The following is a 19,611-nucleotide window of genomic DNA, read 5'->3' on the forward strand; positions in this document are numbered from 1 at the left end:
CAGTAAATGTGAAATAAAAAGAAATTTGGTGGAGTACAAGTATAAAGTAACATGGAAAGAGAAGATTCAGGAAAGTACAACTACCTCAAATTTGTATTTAAGTACAGTACTTGAGTAAATGTGTTCATTCCACCACTGGTGTTTGCTCGTGCTCTTACTGCTACCTCACGCTGCTGTAAACTCTGATAACTCTTACTTATGATTTCTTTGTGTGTTCAGACTTTGGCCTCAGTAAGGAGTCAATAGACCACGAGAACAAGGCCTACTCCTTCTGTGGGACGGTGGAGTACATGGCTCCCGAGGTGGTGAACAGACGAGGACACACCCACAGCGCCGACTGGTGGTCATATGGTGTGCTCATGGTGAGAGGACGTTGCTTGTTATTTCTGTCACACTGCTGGTTAATAGGAGGGAGGGAACTCTGTCAAATTGACGGGTCTACCTCAGTCTGCTAACACACTAAACCTCAAACAATCTGATTACAGAAAAAATAATCTTATTGCAATGATTATGTTATCCCAACCAGTCATAGTAGAGCAAATTCTGAAGTCTGCTCTATAATGCTGTTTAATGAAACATACTCTAATAACTCAAGGTCTAATTCTGTTTCTGAGCTTCTAAGATATTTAATAAGTTCTTGTTTAATCTTCTTTATATCTTGAAAGCGCATTGTACAATACATTTATATAACTAGATCCTGTAGCAAGTGTATTGTATATGTGACAAAACATGAGGTTAACTGAATTCTCATCAATTTTTAGAGTTATAATTCTTAAAAATTATAATTTTGTATCACATTTGTTACTTTAAATTGCTTAAATATATCCCTAGATTTGAAAAGATGGATTTCGATTGGATGACATAATGTCAAACTCTAACCATAGTAATGTGGTCTGAACATGAAGGATGAAATTATTATGGTGAAGTGATGACTTTTTATATCCAAAAAGTCAAAGGTCAACTTCACTGTGACATCATAATGTTCCACAAAAACACTTTGCTGTCCATAACTCAACATTATATCTCAGGAACAGAAGGGGAGACATTTGGTCAGATACTGAATTGGTGACAGTAATATTGAAACTGTGCTGATTGTATAGATCTTCTGTGCTGCTGGGGGAAGATGTGGGTGAAGCATCCATGTTTTCACAGACATGGGTGTAAACTGTAAGTGCAACTTGACTGGTTTGCGGAGGCATACAAGTGTTAGGCGGTAATTCTAGTTAACGCTGAAACATTACTTTGAAGCAGCAAAGTGAAATATTTTGAATATTTTAGCGCTGTTGTTGACACTTAACTTTAGTTCTATGATGACTGCTCAGTGCAGGATAAGACTCACGCAGATGATGTCCCATTAAAAATGTGTAACAGCATTACTTGTTAAACAGATAAACTCCCTGCAAGTTTTTAGGCGTGTTTGTACAGTGATGTTCTCACACGAAGTGAAGTGGCTGAAGAGTAGTAGTAGTTGTTTTTGGTTCTGGTGTGGAGCACAAATACAGTCTGCTCAGTTAAAGGGGCTCTATGCGAGATTCAGAGTTTATGAGTTGTCTGCACATGGTTCTCAATATGGAGGTGGCTGAGCTGGCAGTTAGTGCCTAGTAGCCAGTACTTCGTACTTATATATAGAAATACATTTGACCTTTAAGCAGTCATGAGTTGCAGTTGTGGTTTTTTGAAACAATATAAAACTCTGACTGTGGATGTGTTGTTGTGTTTTCTCTCTCAGTTCGAGATGCTGACGGGAACGCTGCCGTTTCAAGGCAAAGACCGGAAAGAGACGATGACCATGATCCTCAAGTAAGACACTTTATACTGTCGGTACACTCATATTCAGTCACCACCTAACAGCTTTTATCACAGCTTACTGTACATTTGAGAGGAGACTCCCCTCCTCCCTCCTCAGGGTTTATATTAGAGGAGATAAAGTGCAGCACTCAGGAGGAAGAGGAGGATGAAGAAGAGGAGGAGGGGAGAGATAAGAGAAATGGACTCAAGTGTTCTGATAGCAATTTATAACCGTGGAGATAAGGTGGGAGGAGGAGTGAGGGATGAGAGGTGAAAGAGAGAATCATGTTGGGGAGGAAAAATAAAACAGTATTAGAGGAAATATTAACCCGTCCTGCTATTTCCTCTGTCGTCTCTCTTTCACTCTCAGAGTCTGTCTGCGGAAAAATGCTGAGCAGACTCTCTGCAGAATGCTGACTGTGTTTCCTGTGTGGCATACTGACGTCTAGTCTTTCAAATACTTTCAGTTTGGATATACAATATGGACACTTGAAATCAGTCTGCAGTTATTCTTGTTTTTTAATTTGTGTTTGTCTTTGTGTTTGTTTTTGCAGGGCCAAGTTGGGAATGCCACAGTTTTTGAGTTCAGAAGCTCAGAGTCTCCTCAGGAACCTTTTCAAACGCAACCCTGCCAACAGATTAGGTAAAGCTTTCTGTTTTCTTTAGCACTTTCAAACGAGATATATACAAACAATAGAAAAATACATGCATGCACAGATATGCTGTGTCTCCAGTGTCGGGGATCATTCATGCAGGCTGTCACATGTACACTGATGGGGGAATTCACAAAAGGACTGTGAAGTTTTTTGCATCAGCTAAACCTGCACAAATAAGACACCTGCAACGAAGAAGAAACTGCGTCATTCTCAAAGCACCTGCAAAGGTTGAAATGCACCCCTTACGGCGCTGCCAAGCAAATAGCCTATTAGTGCTCCTGTGCTATTTGCATATAATTAGGTAATATGCATGTATTTGATGCAATTTTGGCTGCTTTCTGTGCAAATGAGCCTCATTGCAAAAAACAAATGAAGATCAGTGCTAACAGCCACATGCAGTCACAGTGAAATTATTAGCATATTCAGAAAGTTGGTGCACTGACAGACTGAGATATTCAGTCCTAAACACTGATTTTCTCTGTCACATTTAAATTCCTTTTTCTTAATTTTTTGAGAAATGCTGCTGCACCAAGTCGGTCAGGACCTGTAGCTCGCTGTCTGAACATTTTAGTTTTCTTTTGTCTCTCTGCTATTGTTCTGCCTACTGTATTCTGGGTGCAAAAGCCACATTTATACGTTGCCACATGGATAAGTGCAATCAGACACAAAAAGGCCAAATTACACTCAGCTTCAAAACTTTATAGGCTTGTTTGCACTATAATATCACCAGAGCAATATATTTTATAAATGGGACCTTGAGACAAGGCTGATAGTGGTTGTAAGTTATGCACAATTCATGGTGCTGTCAGCAGCCGCAATCCCTTCTTTGTGAATTTGTATGATTTAAAAGGTAGTTAAGACTCAAGAGGGGACATAAATCAACGTACACTACTTAGTTGCTGCCAAATCTATTTGCTTTCTAAAATATGATCAATTAATGGACTCAGATCCTAACAGATTTACAGTATGAGTCAAATGAGGAGGACCTAATCTCCTTCAAATAAATATAGACAGGGACTTCTTAAAACATGGAGAGGAGGCAGATTTCCACTCTCTCAAAGTAACACTTTTAGCTACAAACATTAAAACCTGCTAAGCCTCATGGCTGTTTTAGGGAGCTTCCAGAATAACAAGTGCACAGTCTTGGTTGATTTGTTTCCCAAGCCCAGAAAAGATGAATCGGAGTCCCCTTACCTTATTAAAATTTGTCACAAAGAGACAAAACAGATGGGAAGATCATGCTGCTGCCACAAATACTCAATAAAGCACCAAATGTGGATTCATCCACTGCTGAAAATAGTCCCCAGCAAATGCACTGTTTTCCTCCCATTTGTTTGTTTGATAAATAACTGGACTGACAGCTGATGTTTGTTTGTAGGAGCTGGACCAGACGGTGTGGAGGAGATCAAGAGGCATCAGTTCTTCAGCACTATCGACTGGAACGTCAGTGTCTCCATTCAATAATCTTATATTAGCATTACTTTCATTTGTCTCTGACTGTGTATGTAACGTCTCCTCTTCCCTGCAGAAACTCTTCCGCAGAGAGATCCCCCCTCCATTCAAACCAGCTGCAGGACGACCTGATGACACTTTCTATTTTGATCCAGAGTTCACAGCTAAAACACCCAGAGGTACAGACTGTCACTCCTCCTCCTCCTCCTCCTCCTCCTCTCCTTCACACACCACTGAGCTGAACTACATCCTGAATAAAATCTGATGTTGTGGAGCAGTGAGGTTCAACAGCTGTTCCTGTGTTTGTGTCTCTCAGACTCTCCAGGGGTTCCTCCCAGTGCCAACGCCCATCAGCTATTCAGGGGATTCAGTTTTGTGGCCATAACAGAAGAGGACACACAACCATTACCCAGTACTATTGTACAGGTACACACACACTTGCATACCATAATTTAACATGTCTCAGAGGGAAAAATAATCTGATTCATAGAGTGAAACCTCAGATTTCGGAGCACAAGTTAGTGCTCCAAAAATAATATCTACTTTAGAAATTTGGAGTCAGAAAGCCGTAGCTCTTTGAGACCTACGGGAGTGCCCGTGATTCCATTTGCATATCTATTTTTAAATGCCGGTAGAATTGCAACCAAATAAGCCAGAGCAATAATTCTTTTCACATATAAAACCGGAGGAGTTACACTAACATGTCATGCATTCATCGTGTCCCAGAGCGCTGTTTCCTTACACTAATGGGTTTGTAGAAATAGAGTAAAAAGCGCACACAACAAAAACATTATAATTCAGACTGCGGATATTCACAGCACTTCCTACGTTGGAATAAGAGTCATCATGTTGTGAGCATGAACTGACTTTCTTGTGTGTATTTAGAAAAAAAAAAAAATAATAATAATATTTTAATATAATATATTTTTTATTGCACTTTTTAGCAATTTATTTCATTAGTATGGACATAAGTCCAAACATATTATTAAAATTTGGGATATAAGGGCTGTATTGATGGATAGCATAATAACTACTCCAAAAATGGCACTACAGCATGTAAAAATGTAAAGATATGCTCTGGCGGACTTGTTCTATGGTAGGTCATAAAGGGTTAAAGGAATGTACTTCTTCTGAACCACTCACATTTAAATAATAATATCAATACTTTCTCTTTCTGGGCAGTGCTTTAAACAGAGATGACACTGGGTGAGAACCAGTGGTCGAGGAAGTATTCAGACTCTTTACTTCTTTTTTACTTTAAGTCTTTAGTGGGAATGGTTACAATTGATATTTATTCTCAGGACAAATGACTCTGCAGTAGTCACTGGTATTTATCAGCTCTAGCTCTGATCTGCAGTTATGGAAATATGACACTTTCTACTGTTTACAGTTTCACAACGTGTTTTGTGACACACCAGAAAAACAAAACCATACTTGTCTACTGGTAATGGGAAAAGAGTGTCGCCTATTTTCAGTGGACTTTCTCAGATTTAAAAAAAAAAACCTGCATACTGTATACACACTAATTTCAGTGGAAAAAAGAGTATATTTGTCTTTGAGATTTAGTCAGGAAAATGTATAAAGGTACATGAAATGGGAATACCTTGAATTCGTATAGTAGTTGAGTAAATGTACTTGGTTACATTCATACACAAGTGAGAACCATCCCTAAAAATAATCAGAGCCTTTTGGCAAAGAAACACTTTTAGATGCAGTAGCAAGTATTTCCGGAAATGTTCAAATTTGTAAGAAAAAGGCCACAAGGACGAGGAAGGACTAAGTGATTGTTGCAGCAAAACAGGAGAGCTATTAGGACTTTGGAAGCTTCTAATGAAGCCAAAAGCAAAGAGAGGCAACCAGGACTGTCTTAGTCCCTTAATTAATAATTATTAGTATCGACATTTGTATTGATATTGGTGTTCTTACATGTAGCAGCTGCACAGAAGCACATCCCAGTTCTCAGATGCCTACGAGATCAAAGAAGACATTGGTGTCGGGTCTTACTCCATCTGTAAGCGCTGCATACACAAAGGAACTGGCATGGAGTACGCAGTCAAGGTAAAACACATCAACACAGAGTGAAGACTTCCATGTTCAGCTTTAGCTACAATGTTTAGCTAAACACTGTTTGACCACTGTTTCAGATCATCAACAAGTCCAAGAGAGACCCGACAGAAGAGGTGGAGATCCTGCTGAGATATGGACAACATCCCAACATCATCACTCTCAAAGACGTGAGTCACATTAAACTGCTCTTTTCAGAACATTCCTATGTGCAATAACGCTGTGATTCTGATGCTTTAATTGTGATGTCTTTAAAAGGAAAAAGCCACTCTCAGAACAGCGATTTTATTCTGAAAATTAACTTTTAATTTTCAGTGTTTATCTGCTACGCTTTTCCAGAGTGACTCATTTTCCATACACTCAGTCAACCTGAATTTGTCTGTGTAGCTGGTGGACAAAAGAATTAATGGTTTCATGACTCATTCTTAATTATTAGAGATAAAAATATCACCTTGCTGATGGGTGAAAATGCCCCCGCTTGAATCACTTCCAGTAACCAAAGACAGTTATAATTCATGCCTGTTTTTGTTTTTGTTTTGTTTTTTTAAATAAGGTCGGTGGCTGTTACAGAGATGATTCATCCCTTTGTCTAAAGATTTTAAATAAAGGGCTTGTTAGATATATCAATTGTGAATTTACATAGTATTCTAGTTTTAGTTTAGTTCTGTTATCTGTACAGTTTTATTCTTCCTCTTTGCTGCTGTGACAGTGCAACTAGTGATTATTTTCATCATTGATTAATCTGCAGATTCTGGTGTTCAGTCTATGTAATGTTAGGTATAAAGATTAATGAAAAAATGACATTTACAAGCCCACAATGATGTCTTCAGTTTGTTTGTTTTGTTAGTCCAAAACCTAAAAACATTTAATTTATTGTCACGACAAAGAAAAGCAGCAATCATCACATTTAAGAAGCTGAAACCAGAGAATATTTGGGATTTTTGCTTGAAAAATTACTGAAACGATAAATCGATTATCAAAATAGTTGCACATTAATTTTGTTTTGGTTGACTAACATTTCAGCTCTACAAAAGTCCATCTCTGACCAAAAGTATTGAAAACTTGGCATCAAATGTACAGTTAGATTTTTCAGAAAATTTCTATCTTTCTAAACATTTCTATCTTTAGACTCTGTTTTGTTAAAGTAAATCTGGTATATGGAGCAGTCTTAACACTTACAGCAGCTGCAACAAATGATTATTTTCATTATTCAGTAATGTGTTTCTAAATTAATCAATCAATGGTTTGGTCTGTGAAGTAAAGAAAATAGAGAACAGTGTCCAACACATTTTACCAGAGTCAAAGCTCATGTTTTCAGATGTCCCGTTTCACCCGACCAACAGTCAAAAACACAAAGATGTTAAGTTTACAAAATCCCCACATTGGAGGAGCTGCAAACAGAATTCTTGACATTTTTGCTTAAAAACAGCTTAAATGATTAACAGATTATCAGAATAAATGCTACCTTTGTGTGCCAGTAATCAATACAACTCAAAGACATGATACGAAGTTAATCTCTCATAGTTATTACTAGGTATTTAACCTCAGTACACTTTGAATACTGATTAAATGTGTTCATAGTGTTGAGTATCTAAGTACAAACAATTGGGATGAAATGTTTAGTTGGATTTTCAGGAATGTTTTCTAACTTTAAACGTCAATAAAATGTCAGACAATTGCGAAAAATTAAGTAAAAGTTAGTAGTGTTGAAGTATCTTGTTTTGTCTGATCAACTGTCAAAAGTTAAAGAAGAGTTAAAGACAAAGAAAACCAACAAAATAGATCAATTAATGGACTAAATCATTCCAATTCTAGTCTATTTCATTAAACTTAGGTATTGTAAAAAGTTTGTTGGCACTGACATAAAAAAATGTAAAAAAGATATGCAGCCTTAAACATAGTGTCAGGCAAATAATGAATCTATATTAATGGTTTCCTGTGTACTCAACTATTCAAACTGAACATCCATGACATCTTTGAGTTAGTTTTCATTGTAACTGGATCACTACAAACTATCAGTTGGAACCTCACACTGCATATTTTATTTACCACTGATGGAACAAATATCCACCATTGGCAGGTCTCAAGCTGTTACATTGGTTTGAATGAGTAAACTGAATAAATTAATTTCCAGAACAATGCAGTGACTAAACCGTTGTTTGATTTTGGGTTATTTTCATGTCGTAGGTGTATGACGACGGCCGGTCAGTGTTCTTGGTGACAGAGCTGATGAAAGGAGGCGAGCTGCTGGACAAAATCCTCCGTCAGAAGTTTTTCTCTGAGAGAGAAGCCAGCGCAGTTCTCTACACCATCACCAAGACGGTGGAGTACCTGCATGTACAGGGGGTACGTTTGTTTTTACCGTGTTTCAAAGGGAAATCATGTCTGGTTCATGACGTTTTAATACGTCAGAACAGAGAAAACTGGACACTCACTTATATACAGGGGAAAAATTTTTTTAGTTTTTTTTTTTTTTTTTTGATAAACATGCAGCATGTTAAAGCAATAGGATGCTTTTCTCTGAGGATTTATTCTGGTGTACCATGCAGCTTCATCTAAGCTTGATTCACATTCTTATTTACTTAGAACGTAGGTAAAACTTAGTGAAAGATGTAAAGATTTAAGTTAAGTCAAAAGTAAAGATGTTAGTAAAATCAAAAGTAAGTAAAGAAATTTTGACTTAAGTTTTGCCATTATTTTTATCTACTCTTGATTTACTTATGCTTTTTACTCTTTTTCCACTTAGACTTACATTTTTACTGACCTATTTTTACTTAATTCATTACATTTTACTTATTTACATTCTGACTTACGTTTTTACTTATGTTTTTACCTACTCAAGTTTTTACTTTCATTTGTACTTACTTTGTTTTCAATATGTTTTACTTATGTGTAAGTTACGTTACTTACACTTTGACTTAGGTCTTACTTGTTTTTACTTACTAACGTTTTTAGTTATTCAAGTTTTTACTTATTTACGTTTCACTTACTGTCATTGTTACTTTCTTATGTTTTTACTTATTTAAATTTTTATTTACTTACATTTTTACTTAAGTTTTTACGTACGTAGTGCCATTTTACTAACGTTTAGGTTTTTTTTACTTGTTTTTACTTACTCATGTTTTCATTTACTCAAGTTTTTTACTTTCTTACATTTACTTTAGTTCTTACTTATGTTTAGTCAGACTGAAGCTCCCAGAACCTTCAGTCTGACATGGCCTCCATTGACGGCGATTTACAAGGGGGAGGGAATTTGATTTTTTCCTTAACCAATCAGTAGAGATCAACGACTCACCCAGAATCTGACGTCATTAGTATCCATGCCTCGGAGGTGCCTAAAACAAGCGAGCATTGCCCGTTTAAAATGTCTCCGTCGTCGTGCACGCCCAGCTGCATCGCTGTTAAATCCAGTTTAGCAGCTTCCTTAATTTGGTCCTCCATTAACGCGAGTAGTGGCGAAATACCTCGATAGCATCATTAATGTGGTCTGTAGGATCTGTAGCGGTCGCCATTGTTGCTATCCTCACCAGTTACCCACCGGCGTACAGCTTGACATCAGCGTGGCGCTGATTGGCTAATCGCTAGACCCGCCCCCACCCCCCGCGTTCATTGGTCCGTCCATCGTTTGGACGAGATAAATCGCAAATTCATTGAAGTATGCCAGACCAGTAATGCAAGCCTACTCAGTTTAGTGGGCGGGGTCTATGGTCTGGAACCAGGCTAACTTATGTTTATACTTTGACACTTTTAGTTACTGAAGTTTTTCCTTTAGGTTTTGTCATACTTTTGTTTTTACTTACTCACGTTTTTACTTACTTGCATTTTTACTTGCTTACATTTTTACCTACTTACGTTCTTACTTAATAACTATGTTTTTATGTACTTCCTTATGATTTGACTTAGTTTGTGAACTTTAACATCAGACTCCACCTTTCCTGTTATGTTTTCAGGTGGTGCACAGAGACCTGAAGCCCAGTAACATCCTCTATGTGGATGAGAGCGGGAATGCTGAGTCCATCAGGATCTGCGACTTTGGTTTCGCCAAACAGCTGAGAGCAGAGAACGGTCTGCTCATGACACCGTGTTACACCGCCAACTTTGTTGCACCTGAGGTACGAGGTCTTCTCTGTGCCCAACGCTGTCTTTAACGCTGACTCCGTCATCAGGACATCTCTCATCTCCTCTTTGTGTTTTGAGATGTTTTGTTTGCATCAATCATGAGTTTGTATTTTCTAACTGAACTCCTTGAAAGTGTTGTTGTGAATGTTTATGTCATCAGTTCTGTTTGTTAGAGTCTCTTATCTGTAATTGTCTTGATTTAACCAAACAAAAACAAGCTTAAACCAAAGTCCAGTGAATTAAGTATACATTATGTAAATCAGAAGGGGTTGAAGCTTTTTTACAGGAAAGCAAAACAGGTGTTTATATAAATTAACTGTAACAGACTGTTTACATGAAGGTGACGTTGTTTGTGTTTCTGGCAGGTGTTGAAGAAGCAGGGTTACGATGCAGCATGTGACATCTGGAGTCTTGGAGTCCTGCTCTACACAATGCTAACAGGGTAAACACATGTTAGCTAATTAACGTTAAATGCAACCTTTCTGAGAATATTCTCACCTTAATCAATGCTAGAAAATGTAGTTTAAAATGAATTAATTCATTTCTTAAGAGCTATGATTAATGACCAAAAGGTGCTGTAAATCACATGGTACATAAAAACTTATGAGACTGTAACACTGGGGTTGAATTAAAAAATAAATAGATTAGATGTTTAGAGATGTTGGTAAAAAGAAGCAAAACACTAGCTTCTGCTTCTTTATCAAAGGCCATTAGGAATGGAACAAGCTCCCTGATAGTTTGAAAACAAAATCTGTTTGGATGTATGATCAAGTTTTGCTTTAATTGAATTTAACGTATCTATTTGTAGTAATTGCATAAGTTGTATTAGTGTTTGTGTCTACCTGCCCAGGGACAATACATCTTTTCTCCTCATATAAAATGAATGTGTCTGCACATGGTCCCTGACAAGTAAATGTAATATACTGAACTGAGATTTTTTTAATATAAGAATACTTCTCCATCTCATTCTTCTTTTTTTCTGTCATCTCCAGTTTTACTCCCTTTGCTAACGGTCCAGAGGACACGCCAGAGGAGATTTTAGCTCGCATCGGCAGCGGGAAGTTCTCGCTCAGTGGAGGATACTGGAACTCTGTCTCTGCTGAGGCTAAGGTGTGGACTTTGACACTCACAACAACTGACTGTATGAAAGTGGTGGACGTAGCTGACTTTTTTCCTTGATTTATTACCTCAGTAAACATTTTCTGTACCAATTTATGGTCTCAATCTTTAGTATCAAGAGATTGGTACTAGTGACAACATGATGTTAATTTTGTAAATTAGGTCATAAAGCAGGATAAGCTTCATTTATTTTTATTAAATTCTGCTGTAAATATTTAATGTACGCTCTCCAAAGGATGATTTCTGTTGACATTCACTGAGCTCACGTGACCTCTGACCTCCTCAGGACCTGGTATCCAAGATGCTGCATGTCGACCCTCACCGGCGGCTGACAGCGGGTCAGGTGCTCCGACATCCCTGGGTGACACACCGAGACCAGCTGCCCAAATACACCCTCAACAGACAGGACGCACCGCAGCGGGTCAAGGTGACACAAACACAAACACACACACAAACTGTCTCTCTGGTTACTTGTTTTTCATGTCTGACCTTTTAGCCCGTCTGCACTGACAGTTCTACAAATATATGAATCAGATCATTCCATCTCTGGTTGTCATGGAAACAACATATTTGCACGGTGCTGATTTAACGCCACTTCACACCAGGAAACAAATCTACGTGGAAATCAAACTTAATTCATAATGAAAGGGTGTGAAGCCTTTGTGCAGGAGAAGAATGATTCATGTCACAGGTTTTTGTCTCAAACAGTAAAAACCTAGATAAACATCAGAGAAGTTCACACTAGAGGACTGCATTGGGACTGGTATCCTGCAGATCCGGTTTGCCCTAACACAAATTTTGCGGGAACAGGCGGTTTTATCTTTGCCACAGGTGGGAGTTGGCAGTCAAGAAAAAACATGCCGGTCCTGGAGGTTAATTAACATGAAGGAGGATACGTCAACAAGTGGAAAAGAAGATATAAGCATGACGTTATAATACAAAAAAAGAAACAAAGCAGGTCGGATATTTGGAGGAATTTCTCAGGAATATTACAGATAATAATAATAAAAACACTGAATGTAATTTTGAGTGTAATTATGCACTAGAACATAATTTCGCTACTTAATACAGACAGGTATGCTTATCTTTCTTAATGCCACAGTGAAATAAGGTCTTTTCCTTGTGGGAAGGGAGAAAACTCCATCTATTGATAGTCAATCTATCATGTGAGAGTACTGTGTACTGTGTGGTCTGAATGTTTGCGGGTGTGGGTGGGAACTGAGACACACCCTGCAAGAATGGGCGGGAATAGATAACACACTCTGCGGGGGCGGGCGGTTATGGTCAGAGAGTTATTATTCTTAAATATACGGCAGCTGCCAGTGTCACATTAAGTCATGAATTTGACTTAAAGTTTTCACTAATTTTTGTGCAAATGCAAAATCTGATGACAAAAACTTTTTTGAAGCTTGTTTCTTACATTATAACAGTGTTTAAACACTGTGTGTATTTATTTTTTATTTACTTAATAAGCTGTTTATTTAACATGGACATTGCAAATGTGGCAGAGTTAGCAAAGACATAGTCCCCTTACACAGCCTAAAAAAAGGAAAAAAATATAAGATCAAAATGTAATATTTAAGCATGCAGAGCACTAATATAAAGAGAATATGAATGTTAGTAAAGACGTCATACAGTACATCACTACATTGTCATGTATTATTTGAAACATGCAACAATTATGAAAAACAAGTCATCCTGGCACAACACAAGACATCTTCATATTGCTTGTTTTATAAGAATTGGTGTTAATTAACTAATTGATTAATGGATCAATAGTTTCAGCACTCTGACTCTGTGTGTGTCATCCCTCCTCCAGGGTGCAATGGCAGCCACCTACTCGGCCCTCAACAGGAACGTCCCCCCAGTGCTGGAGCCAGTGGGCTGCTCCACTCTGGCCCAGCGGAGGGGGATGAAGAAGATCACCTCCACCGCTCTGTGACCTTTAACCTCCATCACTTCCTCCCCTCAACTCTGACCTCGATCTGACCTCTGCCGGACCCTCCTCTTCCTCTTCTCCTCTTCCTTCTCTCTCTGCTCCGGTCAGGAGGGACAGACTACTGATGGACCCAGGAACCGCTAATGCCAAATAGGAACACACCACCCTGCCCCTGCCCACTGTCCTGCAACATAACAAACTCCTCTGACTGGCTGGTTATTTCTCAGCTTCAGCATCACTGATCGACAGCCGGACTGTGCTGTCAGGAAAACCTGTTCCTGTCTTTGCTTTGGACAATCAGCGCCGCCTCGTAGACCCGGACACTGAGCGCGCTTCAGGAAAATAAAAGTACTGTATTTATTTACTTTAAATGGGGAAATCTGAATATAGGAACGTGGTAATCTAATGTATGCATTTAAAGAGCTAGGATTATTGCTATTATACTGTCGTCATGGTTCTGCGTAGCTGTTGATCCTGTATTTAAACCTCAAGTAGCCTCTGAGATCACGCCGTCTACAGAGAAGGACAGAAGAAGTGAATCAATGTTTGAGTTCAGAGTAGCCACCGCCTCAAAAATCAAGATTTAGGAAAGGGGAATTCTGACAACAACAGAGGTATTTACTCATTCACGCTCTGACTTGATGATTTTAGGTGTGAGACTTTCTGTAATTCAGTATTTTACCTTCAGAAGAACAAAAATCTAAATATTGCATCTCAACCTTCAGTTTTTTTAATTTTTTAAAGTGAAACAGTTTGCTTATAAATGTGTCAATTAATTTTGGGAATGCAGTCAAGCTTTTGACCTGAGGTTTTACATAAACTTAAAGGAAAAGGCTGACAATATTCATGGGATTTGATGACAGGAAGAAAAATATCACCAGGTTTATCTTTTAAAAAACCCTGAGGTGTATGGATTCCTGCCTGAGATATACAGGACTTTCACCTTCTGTGTGAGAGAAAATCCACCTAACTAATTATGTACATAACTCGTTTCTCACCTGTTCACTCTTCAAAACAAGTCAGAAAATGATAATCTGAGTAATAAATGAGGAGGAAAAAAAGATTCTGCCTTTTTGATATATTATTGTTTGTTTTAAAGCTGCACAAGGGAACTTTGCATTAGTGGCGCCCCCTGGTGGCAAAACAGGGGTTGAAATATGAAGCACTTTTGTAAAATTATGCAAAGTGAAAGAGTAAGCTGCACACTCTGGACAGACTGTGCTCTTTCATTTAACTCATTATTATTAATGACTTTAGTTGTTCTTTTATCTCAGACATGTTAGGATGTTACATACCTTGACATGTTTCGGCAGAAACTTCCGCCTTCCTCAGAAGTGTCACTTGGTGGTGGTTGTGACGCGTCTTTATCAGCTCATCTGTCAGCTCCCCTCAAGATCAGCTGATAAAGACGCGTCACAACCACCACCAAGTGACACTTCTGAGGAAGGCGGAAGTTTCTGCCAAAACATGTCAAGGTATGTAACATCCTAACATGTCTGAGATAAAAGAACAACTAAAGTCATTATCAGAAACTAAAGACATAATGAACACCATTGAACCATTATTATTATTGTTTTACTCTCTAATCTGACAGGTGTAGACATATTATTGATAACTGTCATGCATTACTAGTAACTATTCATGTAAAAACTAGTGGTGAAAGCAAGACTCATCTATAACTATAATGTAAAAGCAATATCACAGGGTAGAAATTCTGTTACAAGTAAAAGTCCAGCATTCAAAATTATATTTCACTAAGGGCCCTACACATACCGCGTTTTTTTTTTCACCCTCAAATCCAAGACACAGAGAAGGCATGCTCAAAAGTCTGTAAGCTCTGATGTGATGCTGGTTAGCCAAGGCGCAACCTGTGTTTCCCAGACGGTAAAAGAGGCGGCATGTGTTATGGCTCCAAAAGTACACTAAATACACAAAATACTCATACAGAATCACCCCATCCACTGGATTATAGTTATGATGCATTAATGTGTAAAGGTACCACTTTAATGTACTTTACAGGCTGCATCGTAGTTTAATCTATAATAATACAGCATCACTTATTAGATTTACTAAGAGTTTATATTTTGTATTAATTACCTGAAGGAAATAAAGGGTACAAAGTGGTGGTGTAGAAGTATAAAGTAGCAGAAAATGGAAAATACATAAAGTACAATAATGTCACGTTGTATTGAATGAGTTTTCACCAGTGGCAAAAACAGTGTGAATGTAAAACATCTTCCGCACTGATAAAACAATCATTTTGATAGATTTTTATGTTCCTTGTGCAGCTTTAGGACTCGTCAGTTCATTTAGATTTTTAACACCTTGAGGCAATGAAAGGAAGTGGCTTTAACTTGAGAAAACAAGTGACATTTGCACAACAAACATTAGAGAATGACGGTGCACATTTCTGTCCTGTTGAGGAGTCATCCTCGTTTCACCTGGGAACACGGTGACTTGGTCACCTGACAGGTCGTTGGATATACAAAAGGAAAGACAACTTCCTGTTTCCACAAACAAGACTTGAACGGGATCTGACCTTCTTCTGTACAAGCTGACTGATCATCTGTGTGTGCAACATACGGGGAGCTGAACTGTAAATATATATACATGTACGAGCAACTCAGGTTTCTATGAATCAAGACAATGCATTTTTGTATGTGTGTCCAGGAGGAGAGAGGTGTATATAAAATAACATAAGCACACAGGTGTGAGTGACTGTAGGTGAGCAGGACACGAGGGGAAGAGTTTTACTCCAAAATCTGATGGATCCATTTTGTCTTCTGTCACCTGTCCTTTACAAACCTCTCCTTTATAAACAGCTGACGTCATGTTTTGGAGTCCAGCTCTTCTTGAAGCATCGTTTCATGTCACAATCTTTAACGTGTTTGTGATGAAGAGGATGTTTTCTGTCAGCAAAACCCTTTAAATTTTGTAGCAGCAGAAATAAAAGCACTCACCTGAGTACATTTAAAAAACATTCCAGCTGTATTCAGGCTTCAGAACTACATTTAAGTGTGTATGCCATCTTAGAGGTTCATCAGTGATGAAATGGTTAGTTCACTGTGGAGATTTGTCTCAGTATTATTTGTGCGGGGAGAGACAATCTGTGTTTTAACGTGAAATCTGTAATCATACGCCTACAAATACACAAAAAAAATGTGTAAAAATGGATCTGCAAATACACAAACAAATTCCACAAATAAAAAATACCTGAATACATTTAATTCATTTACAAATAATGAAAAGCATTTGTGAATATCTTCCTAACATTTACAACTTTAAGCTATTTGTGAATCTTAGTTTTACTCTTGCGATTTAGCATTTAACGCACCCTTTTTTATTTTTGAGATTTGTTTGTGTATTTGCAGATATGCTTCATATTTGCAAAATATTTTGGTGCGTTTACAAATCTTTTTTTGTATTTGTTTAAATTTTTCTATATTTACAAATTATACATTTACACACAGAATGTCAATCTCCTCACACAAACAGTATTGAGACAAATCTAACTCCATGTGTTAGCTATGACCTCCAGGTAAAATCTAAACCTGTACCTCCGGTGCCTCTGCTGCAAAAACGAACCTCTCTCACCTGAGATTTAAACAGAGCAGAGTGAAGACAATCAGCAAGCACTAAACAAAAACTCTCTCCTGCATCCTTCAGACATACTGTAACGTTTCTGTGAATGATTGAAAACTGCTTCCTCCCTGTGGTCATCTGAATGTCCGTCGACATAAAGGGATAAAACTTTTACTGCTCTGAGAAAAAAAAAGTTATAGATTTTCTTTTGTTTTATATATAATATGAAATATATAAATGTTGTTTGCCTCGTCTATCCATGTACAGCTCTGGGATAAAGGAATGTAAAAGGATTTTTTTCTGTAATTATGAACTGGGGAAAAGCTTTCTTTTTCTTCTCTCTATCTTCCTCTTTTTCTTCCTCTTCTGTCTGATCCTGTCAGCGTTCAGCCCTGCTGCTACGCCAGCTCTCTGTTTTTGTACCTGCAGTGAGAGTTGGACTTTCTATTAAAAATAATAAAAAGGATAATCTGCTAATAATAACGCATGCTGACTCTGTTTTCAAAGGGAAAGTTCACCCAAATTAGGAAAAAAAAAGTACTTTCCAGTTGTCATATGAAGGGATAAATGAAGTTTTATTGTTGTATCCTGGTCACAACTTCACCACAAATTAATATAAACCAAAGCCTCCTGAACAATTAATGTTGAAGGAATTCTAACCTGGAGAAGTTTCAGCTGGATGTAATCTGCAATCCTCACCGCTAGGTGCCAGTAATTCTCCCTAAATCTGACACATTGGACCTTAAATAACCAAAATGTGAAAAGTAACTAAAGCTGTCAGGCAAATGTAGTTGAGTAAAAGTACAATATTTGCCTCAGATTTAGTGGGGTAGAAGTATAAAGTAGCATAAAGTACAAGTATCTCAATATTGTACTTGCAATGCATTCAGACAGTATTCGCCTTTTTCCACAAGTTTATGTTGCAGCTTCATGTTAAAATTATTTAAATTAATATTTTACTTCAACAACTGATGCTTACTATGGCACCATGGCAAAAAAACAACAGAAAACTATAAAAAACTATATATTAATATGTCACATTGACATCAGGATTATTCAGACTTTTATTCAGCTCAGGGGCTGAGTGCTCCAATCAGCTGCAGATGCCTCTACTGAAGCTGATTGGATTTCATCTGTGGTCAGTTCAACTGATTGGATGAGATTTGTTGAGACACACACCTGTTATATAGAAGGTGTTACAGCAGACAGAAACTGAACCTTAAGTTGAAGAAAGCTGCCCTCAGAGCTCAGAGACAGGAGTGTGTGGAGGCACAGTTCTGAGGACTGTCAGTAAAGGTTCTTAAGAGCTCAGAGGCCTTCACCATTCCTAAAATTGGAGAAGTTTGGAACAATCAGGACTCCTCTTGAGCTGGACACCCCAACTAAGTGAGCAATAAGGGGAGAAGGGCAAAGAGAGGTCACCAAGAACCTGATGGTCACTGCGGCTGAGCTCCTGAGTGGAGAAACTTCCATAATGACAACCATCACTGCAAGACCCCACTGACCTGCACTTTATGGCTGAGTGGCCAGACGCCTCCTCGGTGAGAGACACAGGATAGCACCTACGGGAGTCTCAGACTGTGAGAAACAAGATGATGAAACCAAGACTGAACTCAATTCTAAGGCTATTGTCTGTGTACGTTGGATCGGCCACAGGAACAGACTACAACAGACAGTCAAGTCTGCAGAAAGATTAACTGGTGCCAGTCTGCCATCAGGGCAGGAAACATCACTGCAGACCCTCTCACCCTGGACACAACCTGTAACAGCATCTCTCCTCTGGGTGGTGCTACACATCACTGTACCCCTGAACAACCAGACAAAGTTTCGGTGCGGAAGGTGTCTCAATCTGACTGAGCATCTGTGGGACGTACCAGTCTCAACAGACACCACAGAACAGCCCCAGAGGTTCTGTGTCCATGCCTCGACAGCTGAGAGCCAAGTCTGATCCAAGGAGGCCCCACTGTGGCTCAGGGTACCTCTGGGGTACTGGCACGTCCCACAAAAGCTCAATCAGATTGGCATGTGTCAAATTTGGAGGCCAGGTCGATACCTTGAGCTCTTGGTCACGTTCCTCGGGTCATTCCTGAATAGTTTTTATAGTGTGACATGGTTCATTGTCCTGGGGGGCACTGCCATTGGGGAGTACTGTTGTCATGAGGGGGGTACTTAGTCTGCAACTGTCTCTAGGTGGGTGGAGCATGTCAAGTAGCATCAACATGAATGCCAGGACCCAAGGTTTTCCAGCAGAACATTGCACTGTAACAAGATGACCAATGTTATTCTCTCCACCTGTCAGTGGTTTTAGTGTTTTGGCTGATTGGTGTATATTTCAGAGTCTAAACACTCACTGTCCATAAACATGTTCATATCATCACTGTCAATATATAAGCATGGCTGTATATGTCATATCCTGTTCTACCTCATGTGAAACAAACCCATTACATCAATTGTATTTATTTCAGCACCCTTTGCACTCTGCACTATTGCACTGCTGTATTACTGTTTACAATTTTATTGTGTCTTTTCACATACAAAAATACAAATATTTCAATAAAGCTTGGTTATCAAACCTAGATATTATACTGAAAAAGTGTTTCATGGTGAGAAGAATAACACAACACTCAACAGATCAGTGGCGTTTCCCTTTAATGATGCCAAAAATTTTTAAAAAAGGCAAGTGTATTGTGGCAAATTGTTACAGCAAAGAACAAAAAAAACAAAAAACAAATACATACATCACAAAGTTCTCATTGCAAAAACTGTTTTCACCTTCAAAATTAAAAAAAAAACAAAAACCCTCATTTATTCTTCCAGGTTTAATAAAAACTGATTGTGGTAGTTCATCTCAGCATTTCTGCACAAAACCTAGTTGATAAATTGGTTATCTTA

General features: G+C 38.4%; 1 protein-coding gene across 2 annotated transcripts in view; it reads left to right on the plus strand.

The window, feature by feature from the left end:
- Positions 1 to 14,108, plus strand: part of rps6ka3b (ribosomal protein S6 kinase, polypeptide 3b) — a 71,998-nt gene extending 57,890 nt beyond the window's left edge. Inside the window, exons 9-22 of one of the 2 annotated variants that reach the window (XM_033638940.2) lie at positions 220 to 362; positions 1,730 to 1,800; positions 2,343 to 2,431; positions 3,823 to 3,887; positions 3,973 to 4,075; positions 4,213 to 4,322; positions 5,829 to 5,954; positions 6,041 to 6,130; positions 8,148 to 8,306; positions 9,911 to 10,072; positions 10,445 to 10,521; positions 11,072 to 11,189; positions 11,485 to 11,625; positions 13,018 to 14,108. In XM_033638940.2, the coding sequence (XP_033494831.1) occupies positions 220 to 362; positions 1,730 to 1,800; positions 2,343 to 2,431; positions 3,823 to 3,887; positions 3,973 to 4,075; positions 4,213 to 4,322; positions 5,829 to 5,954; positions 6,041 to 6,130; positions 8,148 to 8,306; positions 9,911 to 10,072; positions 10,445 to 10,521; positions 11,072 to 11,189; positions 11,485 to 11,625; positions 13,018 to 13,140 (1,577 nt within the window). In that variant the 3' untranslated portion in view covers positions 13,141 to 14,108. The remainder of the gene's footprint in view (positions 1 to 219; positions 363 to 1,729; positions 1,801 to 2,342; positions 2,432 to 3,822; positions 3,888 to 3,972; positions 4,076 to 4,212; positions 4,323 to 5,828; positions 5,955 to 6,040; positions 6,131 to 8,147; positions 8,307 to 9,910; positions 10,073 to 10,444; positions 10,522 to 11,071; positions 11,190 to 11,484; positions 11,626 to 13,017) is intronic. The other variant, XM_033638941.2, reaches the window with a different exon arrangement.
- The last annotated feature ends 5,503 nt before the right edge of the window (positions 14,109 to 19,611 follow it).

This window comes from Epinephelus lanceolatus, chromosome 20 (genome assembly GCF_041903045.1).
Source record: "Epinephelus lanceolatus isolate andai-2023 chromosome 20, ASM4190304v1, whole genome shotgun sequence".
NCBI lineage: Eukaryota > Metazoa > Chordata > Actinopteri > Perciformes > Serranidae > Epinephelus > Epinephelus lanceolatus.